A 27,726-nucleotide genomic window follows, 5' to 3' on the forward strand; every position below is an offset into this window, starting at 1 on the left:
TCCACAAACTCCCTGGGAAAGCTGGCCATTGCAACGGTGAAACGTTCCAAGTTTGCGGAATCGGTCCACATGAACGGTTCACATTTCTTTCTTCCTCGCGGACTTGGCGGCCAGCACGCTTAGGGGACCGCAGCCACGTGCGGTAGAGCGGAAGGAAATTTCATGCGCAAGCGCTTGGAAAACCGACGAAGAAAAGGTGGTGCAAACGTAGACACGGCCTACGCTGGTCAAAATGTAGTATATGACCTTATCAGCTTATTATCTGATAAGGGTTGCATAATTAAACTTATTTTTGCAAGTGGGCGGAATACGTAAAGCATACTTCACTTCCGCCGTGGGTCGACCCAGTGTTCCTCTATCTTCGGTAATGGCCCACGAATGGGGAGAACTTCTTGATGTGTAGGGCTCGATAGACGCACGCCATATTTTCCAGAACCTAGCCTATACAGCTTCACTGCAAAAAGAATTTACAGTCAAGTCGACTGGCGAGTTGCATGCGAATTTTGGCGGTTTTGGCGAATTGGCGGGTTGCGTGCGAATGCATGCAAGGATTGTGTCGACCTTTCGCTGATGGTGTACGAAGAGTACTAGAATTCTAATCTCCTTAGATTCGTGGATAGGGCCACTGCCTAGGTATAAGTGGATGTTTGTACTATCCTTAGGGAAGCCCTAAGGTGAACAAATTCTGACTTTGCTGGTGCACATTGGAGGCCTCAATGCCCCGCGTAGCGATCCACTACCCATGTTCTTGCCTGCAGGCTCTCCTCCATGTGCCCTAAGTTGCCTTCGATGGCTCAGATCGTGATATCATCAGCATATAGCGTATGCCGTATGCCTTCAATATCATTCAACTGTGCCGGGAGAAGTAGCATAGCTAGGCACGGCTCGCGTAAGCCGCGATGTATTCTTCAGTAGTAGTTTTCCGTTGGGACAAGATCGCATCAAAGGCGACCCCACTGGCGTCGGTGTGAACCTCTCTCTACGCATTTGGGTTGTAATGGTGAAGAATCTGTGCCGAATTCAGCAACCCGCCTAACTTCTCCAAGGTTTTGTCGCATGCTGATCACCACCCGGAAATGTTTGTGCTTGCTGGAAACATATTTCTCAAGGATGCAACGATAAAGACGAAGTTTCGGGCGAAGCGATGAAAATGATGGCACAGCCCTATGAAACTTCGCAGGGCCTTGAGGGATGTGGGCTTTGACAACTGGACGACTGCGCTAAGCTTGTCGGGATCGTAAAGGATGCCATCTTTCGAGACAACGTAACCCAAGATAGTAAATTTTTCGGCAGCGAAACGGCAGGTCATCAGGTTGAGCTGCAGGCCATACGCAGCGAGACATGTTAGGTTGTCACGCAGACGGATGAGATGTGTACGAAAATATTTTCAGAAAACAACTATTTCGTTCAAGTAACATAAAAAACTGTTATACTTGTGGCTGCGAAGGATGGTATCAATCATGGGCTCAAACGGGGCGGGCGCGTTGCAGAGCCCGAATGGCATAACGTTAAACTCGTAGACGCCATCGCGTGTGGCAAAAGCTGTATTTGAGCCGTCAGACTCCGCTGTCGGAACTTGCCAATAGCCAGAAGAGAGATCTAAGGGTGACAAGTATTGTGCGCCTTGTAAACAATCAAGAGCGTTGTCGATCCGAGGCAGTGGATAAACGTTTTGTAATCCTGTTTAGGCAGCGATAATTTATACAAGATTGAATGTAGCCATCTTTTTTGCCCACTAGAACGACATGTAACGACCAAGGACTTTGAGAAGGCTGAAATGACGCCACGCGTCGCGCACATGCTCCGTGATAACCGGCTTCTATGGTATTGTCACGTGGTACTGACGTTAAGGAACACAGTAGCAATACTGCGAAAGACAAAACTAGCTTTTATTGGGCGAACCTGTGCCCGCAAAACAGGTTACGCTTAAAGCACAACGAGAGCGGTGAACACAGTCGGCGGTCGTCGAAAATTTCATCAATGGGTCAAGCGCGTCGGCTTTTATACATCAATAGTCGAATGTTCCAGACTAATCGCTGGGACTCGCGTGTCTTCCACAAAGTTCTACCCTATTCGCGTCGCCCATACATGCAATCAGATTACGCAAGGTTCGGTGATAGACAGCGGATGGAACCATCGATAACATTCCAGAAACTTCCTATGCATGCAGGCGCGTCCTGTGCTGCGTGATAACATGTGTTCAAATCAAATCAAATCATACTTTATTCTCCAGCAAGTATCTGGATGGCCACCTGGGCTAAAAGCTGTACAAACAGCTTGACGAAGGCCCAGGAAACTATTACATGGCAGCAGCAGACAGAACGAAATAACAATAGCAATGCAGAAGTAGTCATCAAATTAAATCAAGTACAGCAATAACACAGAAGTTTTCTTGAACAACATATGAAGATATACGGATTAAATGTGCACAAAGTATGTTCGCAATTGTTTTCGACTAAAACCAGCGGTATCTTTACGTTTACTGAGAAAAAATGGCAGATTGTGAGCCAAGGATTGCAGCTTGTAATCGGTTCTAAACTGTGGTAAGGACCAAGTGTCAGTACAAGAAGTGTTAACTATTGGTGTACGATATTCAAGGGAAGCAAGTTGTGTGAGAAAATTACTCATACCTGTGTAAGAAAAGTGTGTTATTTGTAACAAACGAAATTCATATATATTATCTACACGGATCAAATTGAATGATGCTATTGTGGGATTAACACTCGACGTTGGTTCAATGTTAACGATAAGGCGAATAATTTTCCTTTGCGATACAAGAAGCTTGTTCATATTTCTTTTAGTTGTTGTAGCCCATGCCAGTGTATAATAGTTAATGTGAGAAAGAAATAGGGCGTAATATATTTGTAGTTTAGCGCTTGTGGGAAGAAATGTGCGGCAGCGTGAGAATAAACCTGTAACTGCAGACAGTTTTCTGGAGATGTAAACAGCATGAGCGACCCATTTTTGATGGGCAGAAGAATACACACCGAGAGCCTTGTGCTCGATGACTATTTCTATATGCTGGTCTTGAAAAATGAATGAATTCACCGGAGGAACTGCTTTATTCTGAGCACGAAAAATAACTGCTATGGATTTAGTGGGGTTTACTTTGATTTTATTTACTCTTGTCCATGCCGATAGTTTAGTAAGGATATCATTGCATTTTGGCTCTAGTGCGCTAATATTACTCCCAGAAATAAGTAAGGTGCTATCATCAGCATATATTACGAATTTTCGTGTGGTGTCGATATTTACGATATCATTGATAAAAGTGTTAAATAAAAGGGGCCCCAATATACTTCCTTGTGGCACGCCACATGCAATTGGTAAGAATGATGATCTTTGTTTGTTAACATACACGCACTGGTACCTATTTTTTGAGTGGTATTTAACGCCAAAGCTGTACCACGAATTCTATATGATGAATGTTTACTAATGAGAATACTGTGATCAATGGAGTCAAATGCTTTACTGAAATCGAGGAAAATTCCGGCTGTCAGTAAATTATTATTAATATTTTCCAAAATTATTTCCTTCAGGGCTAATAAGGCGGCTTCAGTCGACCGCCCCTTTCTAAAACCATATTGTGAGTTAGCTTATCGTAAATGTTTGTAATGCGAGAAAGAATAATTTTTTCCTATCCCTTCGAAAAAACTGGGAGGACGGAAATGGGACGGTAATTGGACGCAAGGTTGTGATCACCGCCTTTGGACAATGCAGATACCCTTGCATGGCGTGAAATCTAGTCACCCGAGAAGATAACCATGTACGCGTGTCCATACCCCCTCTTAAATAACATCGACCCGATGCTGCAAACAAACGAAAGTACTAAAGAAATACACCCCTAGCAAAGAAAACTAAGGAAGTTCGTCAGCGTGCGTAAAAGGGCATAAGACGCACCACGTGGACCACTTCAGATCGTGCGTGGCGCCGCTGTGAATGAGGAACGCCGTCTGGCACGACCTCATAGTCCAGTGCGCCAATACGTCGGATGACCTTGTAGGGTCCGAAATAGCGTCGCAGTAGTTTTTCACTCAGTCCTCGTCGGCGTATCGGGGTCCATACCGAAACACGGTCGCCGGGCTGGTACTCGACGAAGCGTCGTCGGAGGTTGTAGTGTCGGCTGTCGGTACGCTGCTGGTTCTTGATCCGTAGGCGGGCGAGCTGTCGGGCTTCTTCGGCGCGCTGGAGATATGCAGCGACATCAAGATTCTCTTCGTCTGTGACGTGCGGCAGCATGGCGTCGAGCGTCGTCGTCTGGTTTCTTCAATAAAGCAGCTTAAACGGCGTGATCTGTGTTGTTTCTTGCACCGTCGTGTTATAAGCGAAGGTTACATACGGCAGGACAGCATTCCTGCTTTTGTGTTCGACGTCGACGTACATTGCTAGCATGTCTGCGAGGGTCTTATTCAGGCGCTCCGTGAGACCATTCATCAGCGGGTGGTAGGCAGTTGTCCTCCTATGGCTTGTCTGGCTGTATTGCAGAATGGCTTGGGCGAGCTCTGCTGTAAAAGCCGTTCCTCTGTCGGTAATGAGGACTTCTGGAGCACCATGTCGCAGCAGGATGGTATCGACGAAAAATTTTGCCACTTCGGCTGTGCTGCCTTTTGGTAGAGCTTCAGTTTCAGCGAAGCGGGTGAGATAGTCCGTCGCCACGACGATTCACTCATTTCCGGGAGTTGATGTCGGAAACGGTCCCAGCATATCCATCCCGATCTGCTGAAAAGGTCGGTAAGGAGGTTTGATCGGCTGTAGTAATCCCTCTGGCCTTGTGGGTGGTGTCTTGCGTCGCTGACAGTCTCGACATGTCTTGTCGTAATGGGCGACATCGGCGGTCAGGCGTGGCCAGTAATACCTTTCTTGTATCCTCGACAGCGTCCGGGAGAAACCGAGGTGCCCAGTGGTCGGATCGTCATGTAAAGCGTGCAGTACTTCTGGACGTAGCGCCGACGGAACAAGAAGGTAGTTGGCGCGGACTGGTGGGAAGTTCTTCACGAGTAGGTTGTTTTGAAGTGTGAACGAAGACAATCCGCGCCTAAATGCCCTAGGGACAACGTCGGTGTTTCCTTCCAAATACTCGACGAGGCCTTTAAGCTCCGGGTCTCCTCGTTGCTGTTTAGTAAAGTCTTCAGTGCTTATTATTCCGAGAAAGGCGTCGTCGTCCTCGTCGTCTTGCGGCGGGGGATCGATGGGGGCACGTTACAGGCAGTCGGCATCAGTGTTTTCGTCCGGACTTGCAGATTACCGTGACGTAATATTCTTGTAGACTGAGGCTCCACCGCGCCAGCCGTCCTGAAGGGTCCTTTATGTTAGCTAGCCAACACAACGCGTGATGGTCGCTGACGACTTTGAATGGCCTGCCATTAGAGGTAAGGGCGGAATTCTGCTGTAGCCCAAAAGATGGCGAGGCATTCCTTTTGAGCCGTAGAATAATTGCTTTCCGGTTTTGACAGTGATCGGCTAGCATAAGATATCACGCATTCAAGTCCGTCTTTCCTCTGGACTAGGACGGCACCGCGGCCTAGGCTACTGGCGTCAGTGTGGATTTCGGTATTGGTGTCCTCGTCGAAGTGTGCAAGTACCGGTGGCGACTGCATGCGTCGTTTGAGTTATTGAAATGCGTCGGCCTGCGGCCTTTCCCACTTGAACTTTACATCACATTTGGTTAGATGTGGTAGCGGCTCCGCGATGCGTGAAAAGCCCTTGACAAAGCACCTATAGTAGGCACACATGCCAAGGAATCTGCGCAATGCCTTCTTGTCGATGGGCTGCGGGAACGTTGCGATGTCAAGTGTATTCTGCGGGTCGGGGCGTAATCCAGATTTGCTGATGATGTGGCCTAGGAACAGAAGCTGATCGTAAGCGAAGCGGCACTTTTCCGGCTTCAGAGTGAGCCTTGATGACTTGATAGCCTTTAGTACTGTTGCAAGCTGCCTAAGGTGATCGTCGAAATTTCCGGCGATGACGACGACGTCATCCAAGTATACGAGACAGGTCTGCCACTTCAATCCTGCTAAAACCATGTCCATCACCCGCTGGAACATTGCAGGCGCCGAGCACAGTCCGAATGGCATAACCTTGAACTCGTAGAGGCCGTCTGGGGTGGTGAAGGCTGCCTTTTTACGATCTCTGTCGTTAACTTCTATTTGCCAATAGCCAGACTTGAGGTCCATGGACGAGAAGTATTTAGCGTTGCAGAGCCGATCAAATGCGTTGTCTATTCGTGGGAGGGGGTATACGTACTTCTTCGTGATCTTGTTCAGACGACGATAATCGACGCAGAAATGTAGGGTTCCGTCTTTTTCTTCACCAAGACTACTGGAGATGCTCACGGGCTTTTTGACGGCTGGATGATGTCGTCGCGCAGCATTTAGTCGACTTGGTGCCTTATTGCCTCACGTTCTCGCGTACAAACTCGATACGGGCTCTGGCGGAGTTGTTGAGCACACTCTTCGGTTATTATGTGATGCTTTGCGACTGGCGTTTGTCGAATCCTTGATGACGTCGAAAAGCACCCTTTGTATCGTCGACGTAAACGTCTGAACTGTTGCTGCTTAATCAAGGGGAGACTTGGATTTATGTCGAAGCCTGGTTCGGGAACTGCGGTCGTCGGGGTAGATGCAGAAGAATCGGAGAGGACAAACGCATTGCTGGTTTCCAGAATTTCCTCGATGTATGCGATCGTCGTGCCCTTGTTGATGTGCTTGAACTCCTGGCTGAAGTTTGTCAGCAACACTTTCGTGTTTTCTCCATGCAGTCGAGCGATTCCTCTTGCAACGCAAATTTCGCGATCGAGTAGTAGACGTTGGTCGCCTTCAATGAAGCCTTCTACTTCCGCAGGTGTTTCAGTGCCGACCGAAATAACACAGCTGGAGCGAGGTGGGATGCTCCCTTGATCTTCGAGCACACTCAAGGCGCGGTGACTAGGAAGGCTCTCCGGCGGTATCGCTTGATCTTCCGACAGCATTATTGACTTAGACTTCAGGTCGATGATTGCGCCATGTTGGGTCAGAAAGTCCATGCCGAGAATGACGTTTCTTGGACACTGTTGGAGGATAACGAAGGCGGCAGGCTAAGTCCGGTCGGGAATGGTAATTCTTGCCGTGCACATTGCAGTCGGCGTTATGTGGTGTCCTCCAGTGGTCCGAATTTGAGGGCCTTCCCATGTAGTCTTAAGTTTCTTCAACTGGGCGGCGATGTGTCCACTCATGACGGAGTAATCAGCACCTGTGTTGACTAAGGCGGTGACCGCGTGGCCGCCGAGAAGCACGTCGAGGTCGGTGGTTCTTTGTCTTGCATTACAGTTCGGTCTTGGCGTCGGTTCACGGCTGCGTCACGTTGACCTCTGGCTGGTATGTGACGTCGATAAGGCGTCTTTCGTCGTCGTATTCTTTGCTTCCACACTTCGTCGGGACGGCGGCGTGTCGTTATGTCGTCGAGGTAGCTTCTTCGCGTCTTCGTCGGCGGCAGAGGATCTTCGTCAGTTCGACGAACAGCAACCGCACATCCGTCGGTTGCTGCTTTTAGTTTTCTGGATATGGGCTCGCTGACCGGCCCCGGGCTGGGCCAGTGTATGGCCGGCGCTGGGAGGACAGGTAGCGGCCTGGTGACGGTGAACAGGACGGTCGTCGAGGGCTCCACTGGGTGGCGGCGAGGTAGTTGGGGATATCGCGAGGTCGTTCGCCAATCTGTGGTCGCGGCGCGTTAACGGCGAACCCTCGCAGTCGCATCTCCCGGTATGGGCATCGGCGGTAGACGTGATCCGCTTCTCCGTAGTGGTAGCCGAGCTGGCGGTGGTCAGGAGCGCGCCAAATGTCCGTCTTCCTCGCGTAGCGACGCTGGTCGACTGGTGGGCGTGCTGGCGGCGGCGGCGGTGGACGACGGAATTGTGGCGTTAACGTGCCCTGGCGCGGTCGTGCAGAAGGGCCTTGGCGGCGGGTAACGGCAGCGTAGTTCATCGGTTCCGGCTGGGACTGCAGTGATTCTGGTTGCACCTCAGGAACTCCAAGGGATCGCTCAAGCTCATCTTTGACGATTTCGGTGAATGAGGCTACTTGAGGCGTTGACCTAGGGTACAACTTTTGCAGCTCGGTCTTCGGTGGGCTTCATATCATTGTGTGGAGAAGTTCTTCATTCACACCACGCATGTGAAAGCGAACTTTCTCCTCCTCGGGCATATCCGGGTCGGCGTGGCGGAAGAGACGGTTCATTTCTTCCGTAAAGATGACAGCGTTCTCGTTAGGTAGCTGTACTTGGGTGTCCAGCATGACTTCGGCCCTTTCCTTGCGAAGGACGCTCGTAAGGGTGCGCAGGAAGCCGCTACGGAACAGGTCTGACGTTGTCAAGTTCGACTCCCGGTTCTCAAACCACGTCCTGGCAGCGTCTTCCAATGCGAAGAAGATATGTCGCAGTTTGTCGTCGCTGTTCCAGCTGTTAAATGTAGCCACTGTCTCATACGTCTCAAGCCAGCTCTGCGGGTCCTCGAACCTTAACCGCGCAACGTCGGAGGCTCCCTGGGCTGCTGCAGTACGACGGGGGATGCTGGGACTGCCATTGGGGTGGGCTTTGTGTCAATCTTCCCGATCACCTCAGGCAAAAGTCCGGGCTCCGGGGCCAGTCCTTGCAGCCTGTGGCTACCTCGCTGGTTCTTGGCGACGTTGGTGCTGTCTTCCGCGTGCGGGCTTGAGTCACGGCTTTGTGGGGGCGCCCGGTACATGAACGCAAAGCACATCCACCAGATGTCACGTGGTAGTGACGTTAAGAAATGCAGTAGCAATACTGTGAAAGACAAAACCAGCTCTTATTGGGTGAACCTGTGCCCACAAAACAGCCTACACTTAAAGCACAATGACAGCGGCAAACACAGTGGGAGATCGTCGAAAACCTGATCAACGGGTCAAACGCGTCGGCTTGTATACATCGTTTCAGACTAATCGCTGGGACCCGCGTGTCTTTTGTCTTCCACAAAGGTCTACACTATTCGCGTCGCGCATATATGCAATCAGGTTATACAAGGTACGGCGACATACAGCGGATGGAACCATCGATAACATTCCAGAAGCTTCCTATACATGCAGGCGCGTCCTGCGCTGTGTGACAACACTTGTTAAGCGGTGAAACGTTGCCACCCGAGAAAGATAATCCTGTACACGTGTCAGTATGAATGACTTTTTTCATGATACCCAAGGATGGTTCGTTGCAGTCGAACGGAGAAACGAACTGATTTAAGAAGGCAAGGTAGGCGCGATGTGATGTCAAATGGTTGGCGGCGATGACGCAGTCAAAAACGGCTGAAGGTGGTGTTGACGAGAAAGAAGTTCTGGCGTCAAAATCTAAACGGGTGGCGCCATCGTTAACTTCAATATCTTCAATACACATGACAGGTTGCCCAAATACTTAGGTCACACCACACAGTATGGTCACAGGGTACCGGTGCGGATTACGTATGGGTACCAAAGCGGATTCACACGTAACAGTGAGCACGGAGAACGGAAGAAATAAGCACTTGCAGTTAGCAAGCATGTCACAGTGAAATCGGGCACGGCAGCACACGACAAGTTCGCAAGCACCGCCATCTCCGGAGGTAGATTAGTGTCAGCATCAATGAAGACTTTGCCAGCACTGAGGTCGGCGCCGACCGATGGTGTGTCACATTGAGGCAAGAACTATCGATGATGGCACTATGACGGGACAGGAAGTTTCACCCGAGGCTGAGATAATGAGGATAGAATGGCAATACAATAAACTCGACCATATACAAAACGTCTTGGATGACTACACGGTCGGTGCACACAGCTCTGCGCACTGACAGTTAAAAATGCGACCCCAGAGAGAGGTAGTGACTATTTCCGTTTGCGACAAAGATTTTCATGGATGATAGAAACGGCAGCCCGGCATCAACAAGCTCTTGTGCGGCTGCTCCCTCAACGTGGATGTCAATGACATTTTGCGGTGAAAATTGACGTTATAGAAAGTTGACGAACTTGCAGTTCTTGCCTCCAGAACTGCGCTAATCAATTTCCCTCGGCAGTAGGTAGTGGACGATGTAAAGATGACAGCGACCGGCGACGTGGAGAAGGAGAACGGTGACTCTCGGAAGGGCGGTCGAGATCGAAAGGTCTCGGCGGTGAGTGAACCGCATCTTGACAGCGTGTCTCGGCGGCGTGCTAGAACTGGTCGAAGGTGCCATAGTTCGAGGACATGTTATGACGACGAAAGCGCACAACGTGACCAGAAATGCCACAGGCGAAGCAAATAGGCCTGTTGTCTGGCTCGACGTGTCGGCTCGACGAAGAAGCTGGAGTCGCTGCCGTGGAACGGGAGCAAGGGTTCTCCTTGCTCCCGCTCCACGCTGCTACCCTAGCTTGGTGGTGGGGAGGAATATCACTATGGGGGTGGCCTTGGGATCGCGACAGCGTAGTGTGACGGCGGAGGTGTGACCCGGGACGGGTAGTCGGCGTAAGAAGCGGTGCCGTCGGAGGTGTGAATAGCGGAGGGTAGTCGATCGGCATAAGAAACCGGTGCCGTCACAGGTGCTGGAGGGCGAACAGATGGAAGTGCGTCTAATATGTGGGCACTGATGGCTTGCTGCACGGCCGAAGTGAGTGTTGGGGCTCCTGGCTGCGAAGGAGCAGCGACAACTGGCGGGACATTTCCTCTCGATGAAATTCATCTGAAGGACGAGTACAGAAGAGTCAGTGTTACCAGCGGCAACTGCAATGGCCGAGACGGAGTCAGCCTCTAGGACGTCGAAACCCTTGACACAGGTGGATGACAATGGCTACAGTGGTTGGACTCTTGGCAAGCAGCCTTTTAAATGCGTCATCCTTGATGGCCTTCAGGATATGTTTGATATTCTCTCTTCCCCGAACGATGCGTGCGCCGCGTGCAAGTTGCTTTATGGCGCAGGATGCGGACGCCCCAGGCTCGGCATATCCAATGTCCTGTTCGTTCTGATGGAGTTGTTCTAAATGAGCGTCAGTCAGTAAGTTTAACATGTTCGAGATACAGTAAAATTTATTTTATCCGGGATTGTTACAGTAGGAGTCGACTGTATTCGAAGATTCAGCTCTATAGGTCAGTGCTGGCAGAATGCGCTTGACTATTCGGTTCAAGTCTCTCTCCAGAGAGCATCATGGAAAAAAGACGGGCTAATACTCAGCCCACCAGGACTCACATGAGGTAGTTAGTTGCCTGGAAACTGTCGCGAGACATGAAACATGCAAAAATCAGGAATTACATCGCAACTATACCAGCATAGCATGCTCTCCATTATTCTGGAGAATACCTGCAATATAGTGTCTTGCTCTTTAGCTATTGTCTCAAATTCGGCTTTAGCTCTTTTTTTGCATATAATTGTTCAAATTTGTCCTTAGACCTTAATGGTTAGAGTCCACAATTGTTTTCTCGCAAGCCATCTCGATGGTGTCTAGATCTAATGTGCCTCGTGAATCTTTCATGTTACAATGCAATACTACCAGCCTCATCAACCGAGGATCGCAAAACAAGATTCTACTGGTCAATTTGTAATGACTGTCAGCATATTGGATTAACTTTCTTTGATGGAGTGGTGATATAAGGAACAGAAAGAATGATAGAAGTATGCTGACGAGAAAAAGTCATACTTCGCGCGCATGTTATGTTTAAGGGTTGATTTATTTTGAGAAGGTTTTTGGTTCCATCATGCTTCGTCATTCTATTTCAGTTGCGTTGTCACACGGCAGTGCCTTGATCTGTAGTTCCCGAAGAACGTTATGATTTAGTGCAAATCCTGGTGGAAAGCCTAACAGAATGCACTGACTCTGTGCGGCTGACAGTGTAATAAAGGTGATGCGCATTCGTCTTTCAGTGACCCTTTTTTCCAGGGATAAGCAACCTCTAATGATAGTGGCAGCCATAGTGTTTGAATGGTGATGCATTGTATTTCGAATCTCCACGCCCACCACGTAAAAACAATTCGTAAAGTTAACTTTTTGCCAGTAATTTCTGTCTCATGGGTGCGGGTTTTCAGACTTGCTGAAGATACCACCACGTGGTGATGCCTTGCTGACGTCCGAGACAGTTTGGGGAGCGCTGCGAGGTAAGAACTTCCGGAAGCTCTGCGCGTTTCCGCCACCTTATTCGTCCCTGCAACTCGGGCTATATAATCGCCAGTCATTGCATAAATAAAATTTAAACGACATCGCTTTAAAACGCAAGCTCCATATCTCCTCATGGTGCCTTTTCAATCCGCCAAGCAGTCAGGCATCTGAATGAATCGAGTGTCTACAGAGAAGAGCAAAATATGCGTCGGCTTTTAAATTTTCAGCAGTCGAATCCAAGCATTCTAAATAAGGTGCGCAAAAAAAAAACGATTCGAATAAGATAACAAGTGTTGAACAAGGAAAATACGAAATTTTTCTAAAGAATCAATGCTCCGCGAAATACCCGTAATACGGAGGTAGATCAATGAGTGTAATACTTTGCAACCCATTTCAATGTAACCGAATCCTATTGGGCAAACTCGTAATAGTTCCACAATGAGAACCTTCGTACGTGAAAGAAAAACCTCATCCTGCTTCTATTGTCGAAACTATTACCCGAGAGCGGGCAGATAGCTCAATACGAGCTGGGCAAAGGATCAGTAGTTACCGAATTGATGGTAGAATATTTCTTTAGCTGAAAGCACTGCTGTGTTGATATGTAGAATCAACATGGGTGCTTTCAGTATTTCAAGTGCTTGTACAGTACGTACAATGTTGGGCTAGTTGATTTGGCATAGCATTATGTTCCAAGCGCTTACACAGGGCAACCAAATCCAGACAGATTTTGTTCGGACCATAGCGCTCGAGCGACGCAGACAAGAACGAGCGACAAGGTCGGTGCGCCAAGTTTCAACCACTAAATAGTCACAGGAAATTTAACTTGCCCAAAAGTCTGTACGCCTCGAATAGACAGTATTCCGGTTGTCCCGTATTTTCGCTAGTATTTTTCGCAAGCACTAATACACTGAAATAATGAAAGCATTAGATGTGTTGGGACTGCTGGAACGAAACTTGCCAACTACGAGTGCTTAGATTTCTGGAGCGCTTGAGTAAAACTCGCAATCGCAGGTTCATTTACCCGAGTCGTAAGCTCTCTTACACTGAGTCTGGGTGATATTTGTTCGCAGCGTGGCTTGAACGACTCTATGGCTGACGCCGATCTTGACACTGAATAGTGTTGCGTATGCGCTAAAAGACTGCGAGTGCCGTAATGTCAATGAGCATGAAGACGGTGTGAAAAACAATGCAGCCAAGTTCTGTCCTAGACTCACAGGACACATTTATATCTTGAACTCAGGGCACTGCCCTCCTTGCATCACTTATGCAAATGCAAACGCACTTAGGAAACAAAGCGTGATCTCATGTGGATAGTTTTCATTTCTCTGTTTATTTCATTCTGACCCCAGGCTTGGAGACGTTCAGCCAAATGTTGCAGACGCGACCTTTTATGCGATACGTGAGTACCATCCTCACATATTCAATTACGTGCTGTCAGAGCGGCATTAAGAATTCTTTGAATATCTGCGTATCTACGTCCATCATCAGGTTAATAGCATTCAGTCAAGTAAATGTGTCAATGCGCGTATGGCGAAAGTGCGGCACATCGCAGAGTATTCCTCATGCAACAAGATGATCCTTTTAAGTCATAATAAATCTAAAATACGAACCACGCAGTGCGCGTTTAGTACAAAGAGAAGCGGCAGTATGGCTGTTCAGAACTGCTGCGTATCGTTGCTCGGCAGCGAGGCTCGTAATTACGGGCAGTTCAAAACCTCGCCGAGAGAATGAGGACGTGCTCAAACATCACGGCAGTTTAAATTCAGCGCTCGTGGTGTTGACATTTTTGCTTCCTCCCTCCCGCTTTCCTCGTGGTTTACTTTCACTGTGGTCACGAATCGGCACCAACTCGTCCGATAACTTGCCCGTCCATTGGCCCGAGCAGTGACGGTATAGGCCGAATGGAAGGTGTGGTGCCGTTCTGTTCGCGCGAGCGATGACGTCAGCACACCTCCGCGGCGGACAGGGGACAGTGGTATGACACACACACTGGCGTTTCGTCAGCCGCGGCGGCGAAATGGACACGACCGCTTGGATTATAGCGACTCCCGCAGTGCCTGGGACCTCCATGAATTATATCTATCTATCTATCTATCTATCTATCTATCTATCTATCTATCTATCTATCTATCTATCTATCTATCTATCTATCTATCTATCTATCTATCTATCTATCTATCTATCTATCTATCTATCTATCTATCTATCTATCTATCTATCTATCTATCTATCTATCTATCTATCTATCTATCTATCTATCTATCTATCTATCTGTCTGTCTGTCTGTCTGTCTGTCTGTCTGTCTGTCTGTCTGTCTGTCTGTCTGTCTGTCTATCTGTCTATCTATCTATCTATCTATCTATCTATCTATCTATCTATCTATCTATCTATCTATCTATCTATCTATCTATCTATCTATCTATCTATCTATCTATCTGTCTGTCTGTCTGTCTGTCTGTCTGTCTGTCTGTCTGTCTGTCTGTCTGTCTGTCTGTCTGTCTGTCTGTCTGTCTATCTATCTATCTATCTATCTATCTATCTATCTATCTATCTATCTATCTATCTATCTATCTATCTATCTATCTATCTATCTATCTATCTATCTATCTATCTATCTATCTATCTATCTATCTATCTATATGTATATATATGCAGGGTGTTTCAGCGAACGCATCCCAAAAATTTAAAGTGGCCTGTGACAGATAGCACAATCCTTGTTCATGAGGTGGACTACTCGAAGCGACGGACACTACTTGCAAAAAATATTGGCATGCATAATCAAGCATAATAAAAAGATCACTAATTATCTTCTTAACTAAGCACCTTATGACCCGAACATCGAATTATCAGGATGACACCAGTTTCGGGATAATAATTCCCGAACTTTGCTGAGAAATTCTTTGCCGTAATTTTGTGGTTGCAGAAACGACGTTGCATTATTAAGTAACTGGAACGCCAACGAACTTCTCGGCAAAGTTCGGGAATTAATATCTTGAAACTGGTATCATCCTGAGAATTCGTTCAAAGTCGATCCGCCTTGCGAACTACCCTGCAAATTGCAATACGGGTCATAAGGAAATTAGTTAAAAATCTAATTAGTCATTTTCGCTAATTTCCCGATGTTAAATTTCAATTTCTTGGGCAAGAAATATCCGCCTCTTCGAGTAGACCAGCTCATGAACTAGAATTGTGCTAGCTGCCACAGGCAACCTTTAAAAAATTTAAATGTATTCGCTGAAATGTTCGGTATATATATATTTGTCTCCCTTACAGGTCATTCTACAGTTCCATTCTGAGCCTTGAAGCATGTTTCCCGCTATGGTGTTTCGTTGCAGGCCACGGTGTACTGTGGCACGGTGCGCGACTTCCCGCGCTTCTCGCACCGTGGCGTCCTGCTCGACACGGCGCGTCACTTCCTGCCGGTGTCGGTGATAAAGCAGAATCTGGTGGGTGAGCGCCTGGAGACGCGCTGAAAGTGTTTATACGCCAAAGCGCTGCAATACCACCCCCGGTTTACTTACTTTCGTATTGTCTGCTCCATGAGTTATTAATGGAGGTATTTATCACTTTCTGACTGCAGACGTATGAAAGACATAGACGCCAGCAAGAGTGCTGTCTGAGGAACAGTGTGACGCTGTATATAAAGAAAATGCACGGAACTTTACTGCAATCGTTGACTATTCGATTTATTTCTCGTTAGCGCTTTAACCGTTACCGAAACCTCTTGCGTCCTTTTTTTTTCTTTGATGGGAAGAGAAGGGAGAAAAAAGTACGCTTGTCGCTCCTTAGGGACGGTTAATCATATTGTATTAAGGGGTTTACTGCGCTATAAACACACGGGCAACAGAAGCAGAAGTGGACAGGATTGCGCGCGTCCTGCTAACTTCTAGTTCTGTTGTCCGCGTGTCTATAGCGCAGTAACCCCATTATTACAAGATGAACTTCCAACTAGGCAAACCTGCCACTCTACTACATTACCGTTGATCGCCGGCTACATGATTTTGTTAACGGCACAAAAGACCTGCTTCAGTTTCCTTGCACTTTGCCTTCACTGGGCTACTCACGGGATGGCAGAGCAAGAAACACTAGCGTTATCCATATCGCTGCCGTACAGAAAACTTCCACGTGCGCACCAGAAAGAAGGGGTACTGAATTTGGCACATGGAAACGAAAAAACTTACTGCATTCCAATTCATACTGCAGCATAGTCCCACCGCGTGGCTCATTGCGATCGCGTTCTGATGATGAGCACGAAGTCGGGGGTTCAATTCCCGTTCACGGCGGCCACATCTTGATGGCGGCAAATTGTTAGAAGCGTCCGTATACTTTCACTCTTGAAGTGCCCCAGGTGGTCAAAATTAATCAGGAGCCCTCCACTAAATTACCCCCCCCCCTCCCCTCATGAACCTATTGTGCAGTTCCTAAGTGTTAAGCTCCACAGTTCAAATTTTTTAAAAGTTCTGTTCCTCTATTCTTCGATAGCTTGAAACAAGCTGCTGCGCTTAGCACTTAATGCTCTTTACTTTTCAAAAAAAGGATCTATGGTGTTCTGCTCTTCAAAGTTAGGACACTTTTCTACATTGTATACCATCAACAACGACCATTCACGCATCCATGGTGACTCGTCCTTGTGGCACTCGGAAATAGCTCAAACGCTCAAAGTGGTGCAACTACGAGATTCTGCCGCAGAAATTTTATTGTGTAGGCACGCTAAGCCTCGGGCTGTGTTCTGCCAGAGTACACACAGTCGACTGTCCATTTCGGCCTCTGCTGATTAGCTGAAGCTGCAACAGCGAAGAGGAGACTGTCGGGAGCCGTCTGTCTGCTCTTTGCTGGTACAGTTCCAGCCAATGAGTGTCGGCCTATATGAATAGTCAACAAGGTGCACTGCTACAAAATACCCTCCATGAATAAGTCTGCAGCGTCATTCATGCTTTCCAAGAATAAACGGCCTAAGACAAGAAGAATAAGCTTGCGAGGTTGCGGATGCAGTGTTGACCAGCAGTGTGAGCAGGCCTTTAGTCGGTGGTCTTGGCAGAGGCTTCACAAATGACACCATATACTTGGGAGGCTTAGTATGGTCTCGCATTCTTGAGTACGACTAATGCGCGTTAAGCCAAGTGCGCGCTTTATTCTCTGAACATCAACTTGCGCAGTAAGCTTCCATGACCACCAGAAGCCACTACTCCGAATACATTGTCCTCTCTTAAAACAGGTGAATCGCGAAAAAGTGGCAATTTTGGGTGAGACATTGGCTCATGGCGACCTCCTCATCTATACTCACCAGAGGCGTATAAGTGTGATACTCTAAATTTAAAATAAGACTTTTCACTAAAGTGATATTACATTTACCTAACAACAAACACAGCTGCAAATTAAGACGTTCATGCACTGACTTCTTGAACTACGTAAGATTCGAGGAGAAATATGGATGGGTCGTCAAATTCTGATTTGCCATGTGCAGGACGCCATGGCGTACAACAAGTTGAATGTTCTCCATTGGCACTTGGTAGATGACCAGTCGTGGCCTTTTTACATGGAAGCCTTTCCTAACGTTACTAAGGTGAGTGACTTTATAGATATTATTTCAATAGCAATCATACGGGCACTCTGCGCGAATCTTCACCGTTGCCTGTGCTCCGTTTGCCACGATATCAATTCAGAGAAGTAGGTTTAACGAGATGGTGGATATATCCATTTCACGTCGCACACAAAAATGCATTCAAGCGGTTTATATTCTGAGACTTCATTTTGCTACCTACTCACCATAGACAAGGAAATTCGAGCATGATGCACAACAAATCTGCAATTTCAAGTGGAAGCAAAGAAAAAGAAAAAAAGAAAAGAAAACTCAGCACAGAAGGTTAAGACCTCTGCAACTATTTATTCCCATAAGCCTTCATGCAGCTACTATGCCCACTATGCACTTCTGAAAAGTCATAATTGTCTTTTCAAAACGAGAGCGCAGGAACATGTTTGCCAGCCATGAACACTCTGCATTATTTCGCCTGCACTCTACATTTTTGTCTTCTGCATTATTGAAAGAAAACATATGCAGCACTAATGCCTCACGCAATGCAGCGAACGCTCAATGTGTTGCCGCTTGTTTATTGAAATTGTTGGCCGCCTAACGCTTGCCTATAATTCATTGAGAATTTTAGGTCCTATACACAGCATAAGCGATCGCCTGGTATTACGAAGGAAATGGAGACTGGGGTATACCAGAATTTGCGGCACTTGTATATCCCAGCAATACTTTTCGCCGGAAATGGCGTAAACTGGCGATTTCTGGGCTAAACAAGCAGCCGTGATAGGGCTCAGCCCAGAATATTCTTATCGTGTACTTGCCGACAGTGCTATAGCTCGCCGTTTTTGTTAGCTGCTTCGTCATGGAAACCGTAACTCCTGCAGGGGACGCGCCTACATATGGCGATGGAGGTCGGGATTAGTTGCGCTTAATTAAATCGTGTGTTGCATCAGTAAAAGATGCCACATTTTCTTTTTGCCTGCGGCCGTCGTTAACCGGATTATCACTAATCCACGCTGCTATCGCGCTCGTGGCGCAGTGTATATAACTTGTGCGAAAAAAGCACTCACTGCAAGGACACCGGCATGTTGCTACCACTCACATTTGTAACGCGAAAATGATCAAAATATTATGCAAGAACACACATTCACATGTACTGCAAATGTACAAATGATGTTTAAATTCATTCCGTATATTTTTGAGAAATAGTCGGTGGGTATTTATAAAATTCGTGTATAAATTTTACGGCGTGTGAAACGTTGTGTTAGTAAATAAGTGAGTGGTCTTGCTCCCGTTGGAATGAGGGCGGGCGTTTGTCAACGCCACAGGATATGCAGAAAGGAAAGAAAGGCGTAGAAAATAAGGACACGAAAAACATAAAACACAGTTTCGTCACAGTCACAGTCTTTGAGACCGGGCGCTATAACGTAAAACTATTCCAAACTTTTCCATTTCAGTTCTGCAATCAGCTCTCCGCGATTGGTCAAAAGTTTTTTTGGACCACCCCCACTTCACCTGTCTGTCACGCGACGTCACGAAAACGGTGATAGTTTCTCATCTGATATGACGTGCACACACTGATTATGGTTATTATGGACACACTGAGAAAAATGGTTATTTTTTATTCGACGCCTTTTCACCATTAGCCCTCGGCTATTGGTCAAATGTTTTCGGGCTGCACCCACTTCCCCTGCCTGTCACGCGACGTCACAAAACCGCAAAAACTAACTTTGTCGAAGTGACGTGTACGCGTTAAAGATGCATTAATATGCCGAAGAAAACTGAATTTTCTTCTGAATAGCTGCAGGCTGCCCCGTTCCGAAAGGAGTAAAAGATGGCTGCCGCCGATTGTTCAGGCACTGGCTACTCGCATCTGCCGCAGAGCATGGATCTATTTGCGTATAATAAAGCTTTTGCGTCCCCGTGTAATGTTTTCAAGCACTTTCGGCACGTTTACGACCTCGCTCTACCAACTCTTCTTTGCTGAGAACCCGCTTTAGCGTCATTCTTAAGCTTTTGTTGCATGCCGCCGCAATTTTCGACCAGCCACTGCAAGCTAAGTAAAAAAAAGCGGACCAATCGCAGACGGCAGGAACACCCTCTTCATGCGGTTATCGATTTTCGGGGCCGTGGTTTGACTCCATCGAATCGCTCTCCTCTTGAGCGTGCTCCTCGCCTCTTGTCAGCCAATTAGTTAAGACGAGCCGCTCAGTGTAGGCAATGTTATTCGTTATTCAAGCAACCAAAAGGGACCTCCTATGAACAAGGGGAGCGTTTTATTGGTCAGTTCGGACAACCCTGTGGTGACCACCCGATACTGGCGTTGGCGGTTACACAAATTTGACGTCAGGAGATTGGAACAAAACCTCATTGGAATAGTTTTACGTTATAGGGCCCACCATCATCTGGTTTGTCCGGTTCTCTGTACTGTAGTCGCCTCGGATATCACCACAACCAGGATGATCCAATCCGCCAGCCATGTCGGGGTCAAGCGTCGCGTGAATCGGCCGCAGCTAGCAGTAGCTCGCGTAGGTGGCGTCGGAAGACAGCCGCTGTCGGAGTTCACTGTTGCCCTGATGGGGTGGCTCTAGCTGGATGATGTCTGTTTGGGGTTTTCTGGCAGACTTTCGATGTGCCTGCCCAACAGTTTCCACTGTTCTAGCCGGGTCTTCGTAGCCTCTGCGCGTGCAGCTCGGTCCCCCTTTTTATGACCAGTCAGCTCCGGGCTCTCGGCCAGGAGACACGATCGGGGATCTGTGGAGAGCATCGCCATTTCTGTAAAGAATGGAAAAGGCTTTCGTCCGCTCCACAGCACAAAAGCTGGCGATTAGCAGCAAATATTTACACGTTTTAGATAATCTCCAGAGGAATTTACGCGTGATAGGTTGGTCGGTTGGTTGGTCGGTCGGTTGGTTTTGTAAAGCCCTAACGGTAAGGGTTTTACCAGTGCGACAAGAAAACACCCTTAATGGTGTGAACATTTTTACAGTTTAGACTCCATTGCTAATTCAGTCCTCTTACAAACTGCTGAACGTTCCTGTGTAGAAATGCAAAAAACTCTTTATGATGAAGGACTCATCTAGGGCAAACAAGTTCTGCCTGTTTAAAAATCAAGGTAAATGTTGTAGCCAATCAAGTAAATGTTAACACACAAAAAACCACCTGCCATAAAGACAGAAAAGGTCCGCCTGTTTTCTCGAATAAATCTTCAAAGCAATACTTTCTAGACAATAGAAGGTAGCCATTAAGCACAATATGGCCCACAAATAAACCGAAAATTCTATTGGTATTTAGGGCAACTTCGCTTTTTCTTCAGGTTCAGAGGGAAAAAAAGCGTCTAATTCTCTAACGCGTGTACGTCGATAGATATTCTATCGATAACAAAATATGTACCGCACTTTCTTGTACGAACTGAGTTGCTATGAGTGCTGGAATCTTAATTTGGTGTTCCCTTTAATAAAAGTAGAGCATACTATAAATCTAGACTCATAGGTACTTAAGTTACTGATAGCTAGCAACATTCTTGTTAAGTAATGTGATTAGCCTCATGAGCATGTGCAGCACTGTGTTTATTTTACAAAAGTTTGGAAGCATAAATGTATGTGCCTTATGTATGTTCAGGTAGGAAATGATTTTTTTTTCAGATACAGGTTGTGATGCACTACCAACTGGCGGTGCACCACCGGAGTTGTAGCAACGAGCCAATTCGTCTATCCTTCAACATCTTTAATGATTGTGTAAAAAAGACTTGTAGAGCTTTCCGTAGAGGCATCCTGCCTCATAGTTGCAATATGCTTGCTTCTCGACGGACGTGCTGTCTTTGTCAGCGACAACATTGCTCAATGCTGTTTTTTTTTTCGCTTTCGGTGGTGTAGGTGGCCGCGTACTCCCAGCGCCACGTCTACTCGACGGAGGATGTTCGCGGCGTGGTTGAGTACGCCCGGCTGCGCGGGATACGCGTCATTCCAGAGATTGACACTCCGGGACACACGCAGGCGCTGGGACGAGCTTTTCCTGGTACGCGAGAAATGGTTCGGTTGAAGCGAATATCGAACGGGAATGCCAAGACATTCACTGACCCGGGAGCGTAAAGAACGCCCATGTTGCAAAAGCGCTCGGATTGAAAGCTGACGGGAGCTTCAGCTGGTTCTGCTGAAGCTCCCGCAAGGGAGTGTTAGAATGCTATCGGGAAAGAAAAGCGGCGATGCGATGAAGCCGGGGTAGTTACCGGCAGAGGTAACGCCTGAGTAACGTAGGTAAGGTTACAATACAGAGCCAAGTGTTTACCGAAGATGAGTAATGCAATGTAGAGATAGCAGAAATGTTTTACTACAACGGATGTAGACACACATGATTAGCTCCAGTAGACTAGCTGACAAATATTCGCCACCTAGGTTTTAAAGGAATCATCATCACAGTCATTACCGACAACAACTGCAGAACACGCGTGGCACGTAAATAACCCATTCTCTCCTGGTTTGTTGGCTTTTCCTTCGTGTCGGTTTCTGCCGAAATCGAATGAAAGGCCTCACTTTAGATGAGGAAGCACGGGACTGCCAGGTGTCTCGGTGTGTAGAGTAGCTGTGGGAGAGAGGCGCTTAATAATCCGTGCTGTGAGCAACGCTTGAACAAAGCGCAAAGTAGACAATGACAGGTGGGCGGATGCAGTACCCATTTTCACTCGTGTCTTAAAAATGATTGTCACCTTGCTATTGTCGCAGCGCGTCTGTCTAAGCCACGCCGGGCTCTGCGACTGCGTCTGCACAGATTACGAGTGGCATAGGAGCGGCATTTCTGGACGCCGATAAAAAGCGCTGCCTCTCGAATGCACTAGCAGACGCTCTTTTTGTGGCATCGTGCTCACTGATCATAGATGTCCTAATAGCGTAAGCATCCACGCTGCTGTCAGTTTGCAGCTGTACTTCATTGTGACTGAACAGCACGCACAAACACACAGCACGATGTCAAAATACAGGGACATAAGGGCGGATGATTACCAACATTGATCATAATTTGATAAACACGTCTCATTCCTCTGAGAGCGTTGAGACCGAATACATTGTGTGGCTCCACGCAACAGCGGTGATTCTTATTGTGTTTATGCAGACTGTTCTCCTTGGGCCAAAAGGAGAGCAGGAAAGTTGGGCGTTTGATAGGGAGCGGAGAAGAGAGAACTAATCTATTGCGGTGGTGAGGAACAGGGAATTTTCATTATGTAAGAAGTTATTCCGTAAACTGTTTTAGCGGACACGTATCTCGTAACTATTTTCATTTTTTTTGTCCTTTGTTATTCAATCACAAGAGCTATGCTATGCCATCGTTATTGCCGGTATTGACTACTATATTGGTTACGGATAATAAAAACTCAATAAAATCCCGGAGAATAAATCCCTAATACTACCTCTGGGGATGAAATTCCTCTATTTAGAGGAACTTCAACCTTTTCTGAAATAATCAGCACAACAGCACGAAAGACGGAGCCCTACAATAGTGGCGGCGGCAATAGCAATCAACATCTTTGCTAAGCTATAGGCAACGCTTGCGATAAAAAATAAGCTACACTAATTCTCCGAGAAAAACATAGTGACGAGTGCTACAAAGTAAAATGTGTCAAATGAGCGAAGCTTACAAAGCTACCAAGAAGTCGACGATCCATATGAAAGATAACAACTTTGTCAAAAAGAATAGCGGACGCCTAAGTGGATTTTAGCTGTTTGATGCTTTTAGTTGGAACCATATTAGTAAAACAGACAATAAAACCAGAGAAAAGAAAATGGAGGAATACATGCGAGGATGTTTAATTGAGATGTAAGAAACGAAAGAGAAATTAAAGAGGGTGAAAAGACAACCGTCCACAATGGGGAGCTGAACCCAGTTCTTTCGCATTACGCGCGTCAGTGCTTTCGCAATTAAGCTGCACTGTCACCTCTGGCACACTTTCTTGGGTACCTGTTGAAGGGCACAAGTTTAGCAATGGGCGTGGTATTCAGCACGGCTCACGACCATGGCGGCAGCTGCGGTTGTAAACGAAATGCCTAGCTACAGATGACCTTAGGGGCCTTTCTGCTGGCTAATAAACCCTCTTATACAGCCTCTTGCCATCAAGGCTGCCAAATTTAAGGCCGTTGCTACACTTGGGTAAAAATTATACGGCGATCTTATGGACTAGATTTCTTGCTAGTTTCAAGTTTCTAGTAGTATACTAAAGATATACAACTCGCCGACTAATACCGATTAGTGCAAGGAATTATCATTACAAATATAGTGGGCTTTATCCTGAAGATCTTCCAGCATTTTCGATTGTGCCGTTGTACCTTTTCATAAGCGGAAAAATACCCCCGTATTTTGAGCTCTTACAGATATTCACCGTTCTAATTATTCATTTTCTCAGTGGCTCAGTGCGCATCTCACACCGATGCACCCTTTTGCGTACTGAGCGGTATTGCACGAGGAAGCATTCACCATACAAAGCAACTATATCACCTTGCCAGAGAGCTAGACACTTTCGGAATTCTCCCGAAGTAACATCTTTCGCGCCAGTAGCAATTCAATTGCTCTGTAAAGCATCTGGAGCCATACGACCACATTGCACTGTCCCTACTCTTGTGTGATTGGCTTTTGGCATCGCACATTTAAAAAAAAAAACTGGCTGTGGCTTAGCTAAGGTTAAGCCCAGGATGCGAAGCATACTAGCCTTTATTTTAACGCGACAGCGTTAAGGAGCTCGTGTCGCAGAAAAGCCGGTGTCGTCGGCGTCGGCTCAGGCGTGCGGTGCTTGCTCAGGCGCACATTTCGTTGCTCAGGCGCACATTTCGCCCCGCATCGGACGCTCACCGCGTCCGATGCGGGGCGCGTAGTCGCTGCGCCGTAGCAAAGCCACCTAGAAACAGTCTCTGTACCACGCCACAACCTTCGCTTCTCATTCCAACGAGCAGCTCTGTCTCCAGGAGGCATCTCACCTCGTGAGTGTCTAGCAGAGGCAAGCGCAGCTGCTTATATACCGCTGCGACGCCGCGAGCGACGGCGCGAGTTGGAGCCCCGTTTCTCCTCTGTCGTGACGTCACGGTGTCACGTGGTATTTAAGGCGACACCGCCGCGCCTGAGGAGCTGGGTTGAGCTCTAGTAATATGCTTCGCATAAAATACCATATGGCACAAACATCTTATTTTAAAGATTTTACTGGAAGTTCCTAGGATGCCGTGGTTATCGCGTCAGGGTAACTCTTGCGATTACACTTACGACGCGTTCAGACACGAGAAAATTTCTTTCGCGCGAGGAGCTGCGAGATAGTCGGTGACAAAGTGGGCGCGTTCTGACAAGATATCCCGTCGATGCTAATGAAATACTCATTGACCCCCGGCAACCCTCTCGAGATGCGCTGAAACTCACCAGGTCAATTTTCGCAGGTTTATTCTGAATGCGTGGCTAGTTTAGAAGTATTTTATGTGTGTTTATCAAAAAATACAAAAAAAAAGAACTAGACTGCGCACACAACACAGACAATGTATTACGTGGACAAATAGGCTAACGAATTTTCGAAAAAAATAGGAAATCGCACTCGCGTATCGCTTGAGTCCGTACCGCTTTAGCATTGCAAACGCTTCCACTGTAGCTACAACGACGGCACGCTAGCCAAAAGCACCGTGTTGATCGTGTTCACGGCTAGAGCATCAGTGCGCTTCTGACGCAACGCAGTGCAAGACGTTCGCGCTCACCAGTTCGTACTTCCATATACACGGGGCATGATAAACTGCGTTGTTATTCTTTTAGGGGCGAGAAAATCGTGCAGTGAGATTAAATTAGCATGTTCATTTTCGCCGACGCAACAGTGCGGAGAAAAGAAAAATACTACGTACTTATGGTGAAGGCCCCATTCGGCTCATACTATCACAAGAAACCCATCCGCAGGCATAATTCACAAGTAACTTAGTGTACAGAACGTCAACGTACTACAGTTGCATCGTAGAATTCGCACGAAGCATTGCACAAATGCACAAGACCAGCAAATGCACTTGCAAACAACGACGTTACTGGCCACGCCTGTGCCATTGGCGAAATGGCTGACGCATGTTCACAACCGAGAACTTCCGACCCTGTCCTTTTCGTTCTCTCGTAATCCCGCGTACTGATTGGCTTGCGACCAGTGATGCTTTCTTTTTCGGCGACGAAAATCGGTTTTGGATCAATCGGCGTAACGACAACTATTTTCTGTCGCACGAAGTCGGGTACAAAGCCGATTTACCGGTCGCCAATGGTGTCGCTGACCGGACATTTCCTGGTGTAAACGGCGGTTCGAGAAGCCTGTTTTGCTACATTGGACAGTGCTTTCGGTAAACGCTTTAATATTCTATCCTAGAGTTCATTATTACAAGTTCATCGCTTTTTAAGAACTAGACGTTTTGGATGCAGTCGTCCTTCGCAGGTGTCGTCACAAGTGAGGGTGGAAAGGGAAGGGAACGTGGTTAACGAGCAGCCTACAGACACGAGTGATTGCTGCCCCTGCGTGCTCATTTTTAACTAATAAGCCCCAAGTGATGCAATTTCGCGTTTACTTATATGGAGTCTTGATAATTTACCTATACCGCACTTTTTCAACGTGTCGCTGTACTATGCGCTCATAGGCATACTACTACACTATGCGCTCATGGGCAGACGAAGCTCCGCTTCTAGGCAAGAAATTACGTTGATAGTAGCCACCCCTGGCAAACTATGGTCTTCAATATCATTTCGAAACAAACTACCAAACTCCGCCTCTTCGCCCATCTCGGTACTCAAGTAGACAATATGTGGATAGAAAATTACATATGACTGATTTTACTGCACGGAGTTATCTTTTAACAGACAACACTGCAAGTTGAGTGCTCAAATGTTTGGTGCGTGCTAAACCAAGGGAATACTCGGCTGTCGTCATGCAGACGCGCTGACGCCCTGCTATGGAAACGGCAGCAGGGGTACCGAGAACCCAGGCACGCACGCAGCCTTCGAGATGCTCGACCCGACTAGGAACGTCAGCTACAACTTGGTGCAGCAGCTGATCTCTCAGGTGGCCCGAGTCTTCAAGGATCCATACGTGCACCTCGGCATGGACGAAGTATATTACGATTGCTGGTACGAATACACGAAAAAGTTCAACATTTTGTTCTCGTATGGCGTAATTCATGCTCCAGGCAGCATTCATTAAATAAGCAAATAAGTTCTTAGCAGATACGTTAGATGGAGGAAGTTTTAAGAAAGCGAAAGTTGATATGCTTCTCAAGTTGCCTGATGACGCAAAGAAAACCGAGTCTCTGGGGAAAAAGGAAGAAAATGCTTTGCAATTTATAAAGAAGATTGATCCTCTCACCACTGTCTTTGCGAGGTGGTCTTCTTACTAAACTAAGCTTACGTGGAGGTTAGGATTATAAGGTGAGCATGAAATGATAAGCTCAAAGCATACAATAAATAAAAAAACTTGGGTTTTACGTGTCAATACTACGACTTGATTGTGACACACATCGTATTGAGGGATTTTGACCACCTGCGAATCTCTACCAGGCGCCTACCCTTAAAAAAAGTTTGAGCAAAAGTTTTTAGGCACATGTTACTATAACCTACCAACGGTTAATAAATGTTTTCATACCGTTTTCAAACTTCCTGACAACTTCATACCAACATCCTGTCGACTATTGTACATCAATATTGAATAAGAAGTTTATTTCTAAACTTTCTTTAAACAATGAATGAACATGCTTCAAACATTAAAACCAGGATTTACTAACCATCTTAACACTTCTTAGAAACCTCATAGCAATGTTCTACCAACTTTTCATTCCTCGACCTAGAAACATCCTAGGAACCTTTTTTTAACCTTCTGTCCCTCACCATGAAACATCCTTGCAACTTTCTTGTACATTTTACAAGCATCCTGGGGACATTTTCTGTTTTCTCCGGAATTATTCAAGCTTTATGGTTCTGTTCTGATGCAACCTTGAACATGAGTGGGATATAAATGCATCTATTAACAAACCACAAGAACTTTTTCAAACACTGATATTTGTTTTGCAATCTTGTCGTGCATATCCTTAAAAGCCACAAGCTTTTAATGCAATAATTGAACAACCGCCTTACTGCAATGAGCAC

At 46.9% G+C, this 27,726-nt stretch overlaps 1 protein-coding gene and 1 pseudogene across 1 annotated transcript in view; both read left to right on the forward strand.

The window, feature by feature from the left end:
- Positions 1–27,726, forward strand: part of LOC135908081 (beta-hexosaminidase subunit beta-like) — a 126,059-nt gene that overhangs the window by 27,478 nt on the left and 70,855 nt on the right. Inside the window, exons 5-10 of the mRNA XM_065439827.1 lie at positions 12,011–12,079; positions 13,430–13,479; positions 15,416–15,526; positions 17,545–17,643; positions 21,483–21,624; positions 26,523–26,715. Of these exons, the coding sequence (XP_065295899.1) occupies positions 12,011–12,079; positions 13,430–13,479; positions 15,416–15,526; positions 17,545–17,643; positions 21,483–21,624; positions 26,523–26,715 (664 nt within the window). The remainder of the gene's footprint in view (positions 1–12,010; positions 12,080–13,429; positions 13,480–15,415; positions 15,527–17,544; positions 17,644–21,482; positions 21,625–26,522; positions 26,716–27,726) is intronic.
- Positions 212–381, forward strand: LOC135908125 (U2 spliceosomal RNA; annotated as a pseudogene).

The sequence above is a fragment of the Dermacentor albipictus genome, chromosome 5, assembly GCF_038994185.2.
Source record: "Dermacentor albipictus isolate Rhodes 1998 colony chromosome 5, USDA_Dalb.pri_finalv2, whole genome shotgun sequence".
In the NCBI taxonomy this organism is placed as follows: Eukaryota; Metazoa; Arthropoda; class Arachnida; order Ixodida; family Ixodidae; genus Dermacentor; species Dermacentor albipictus.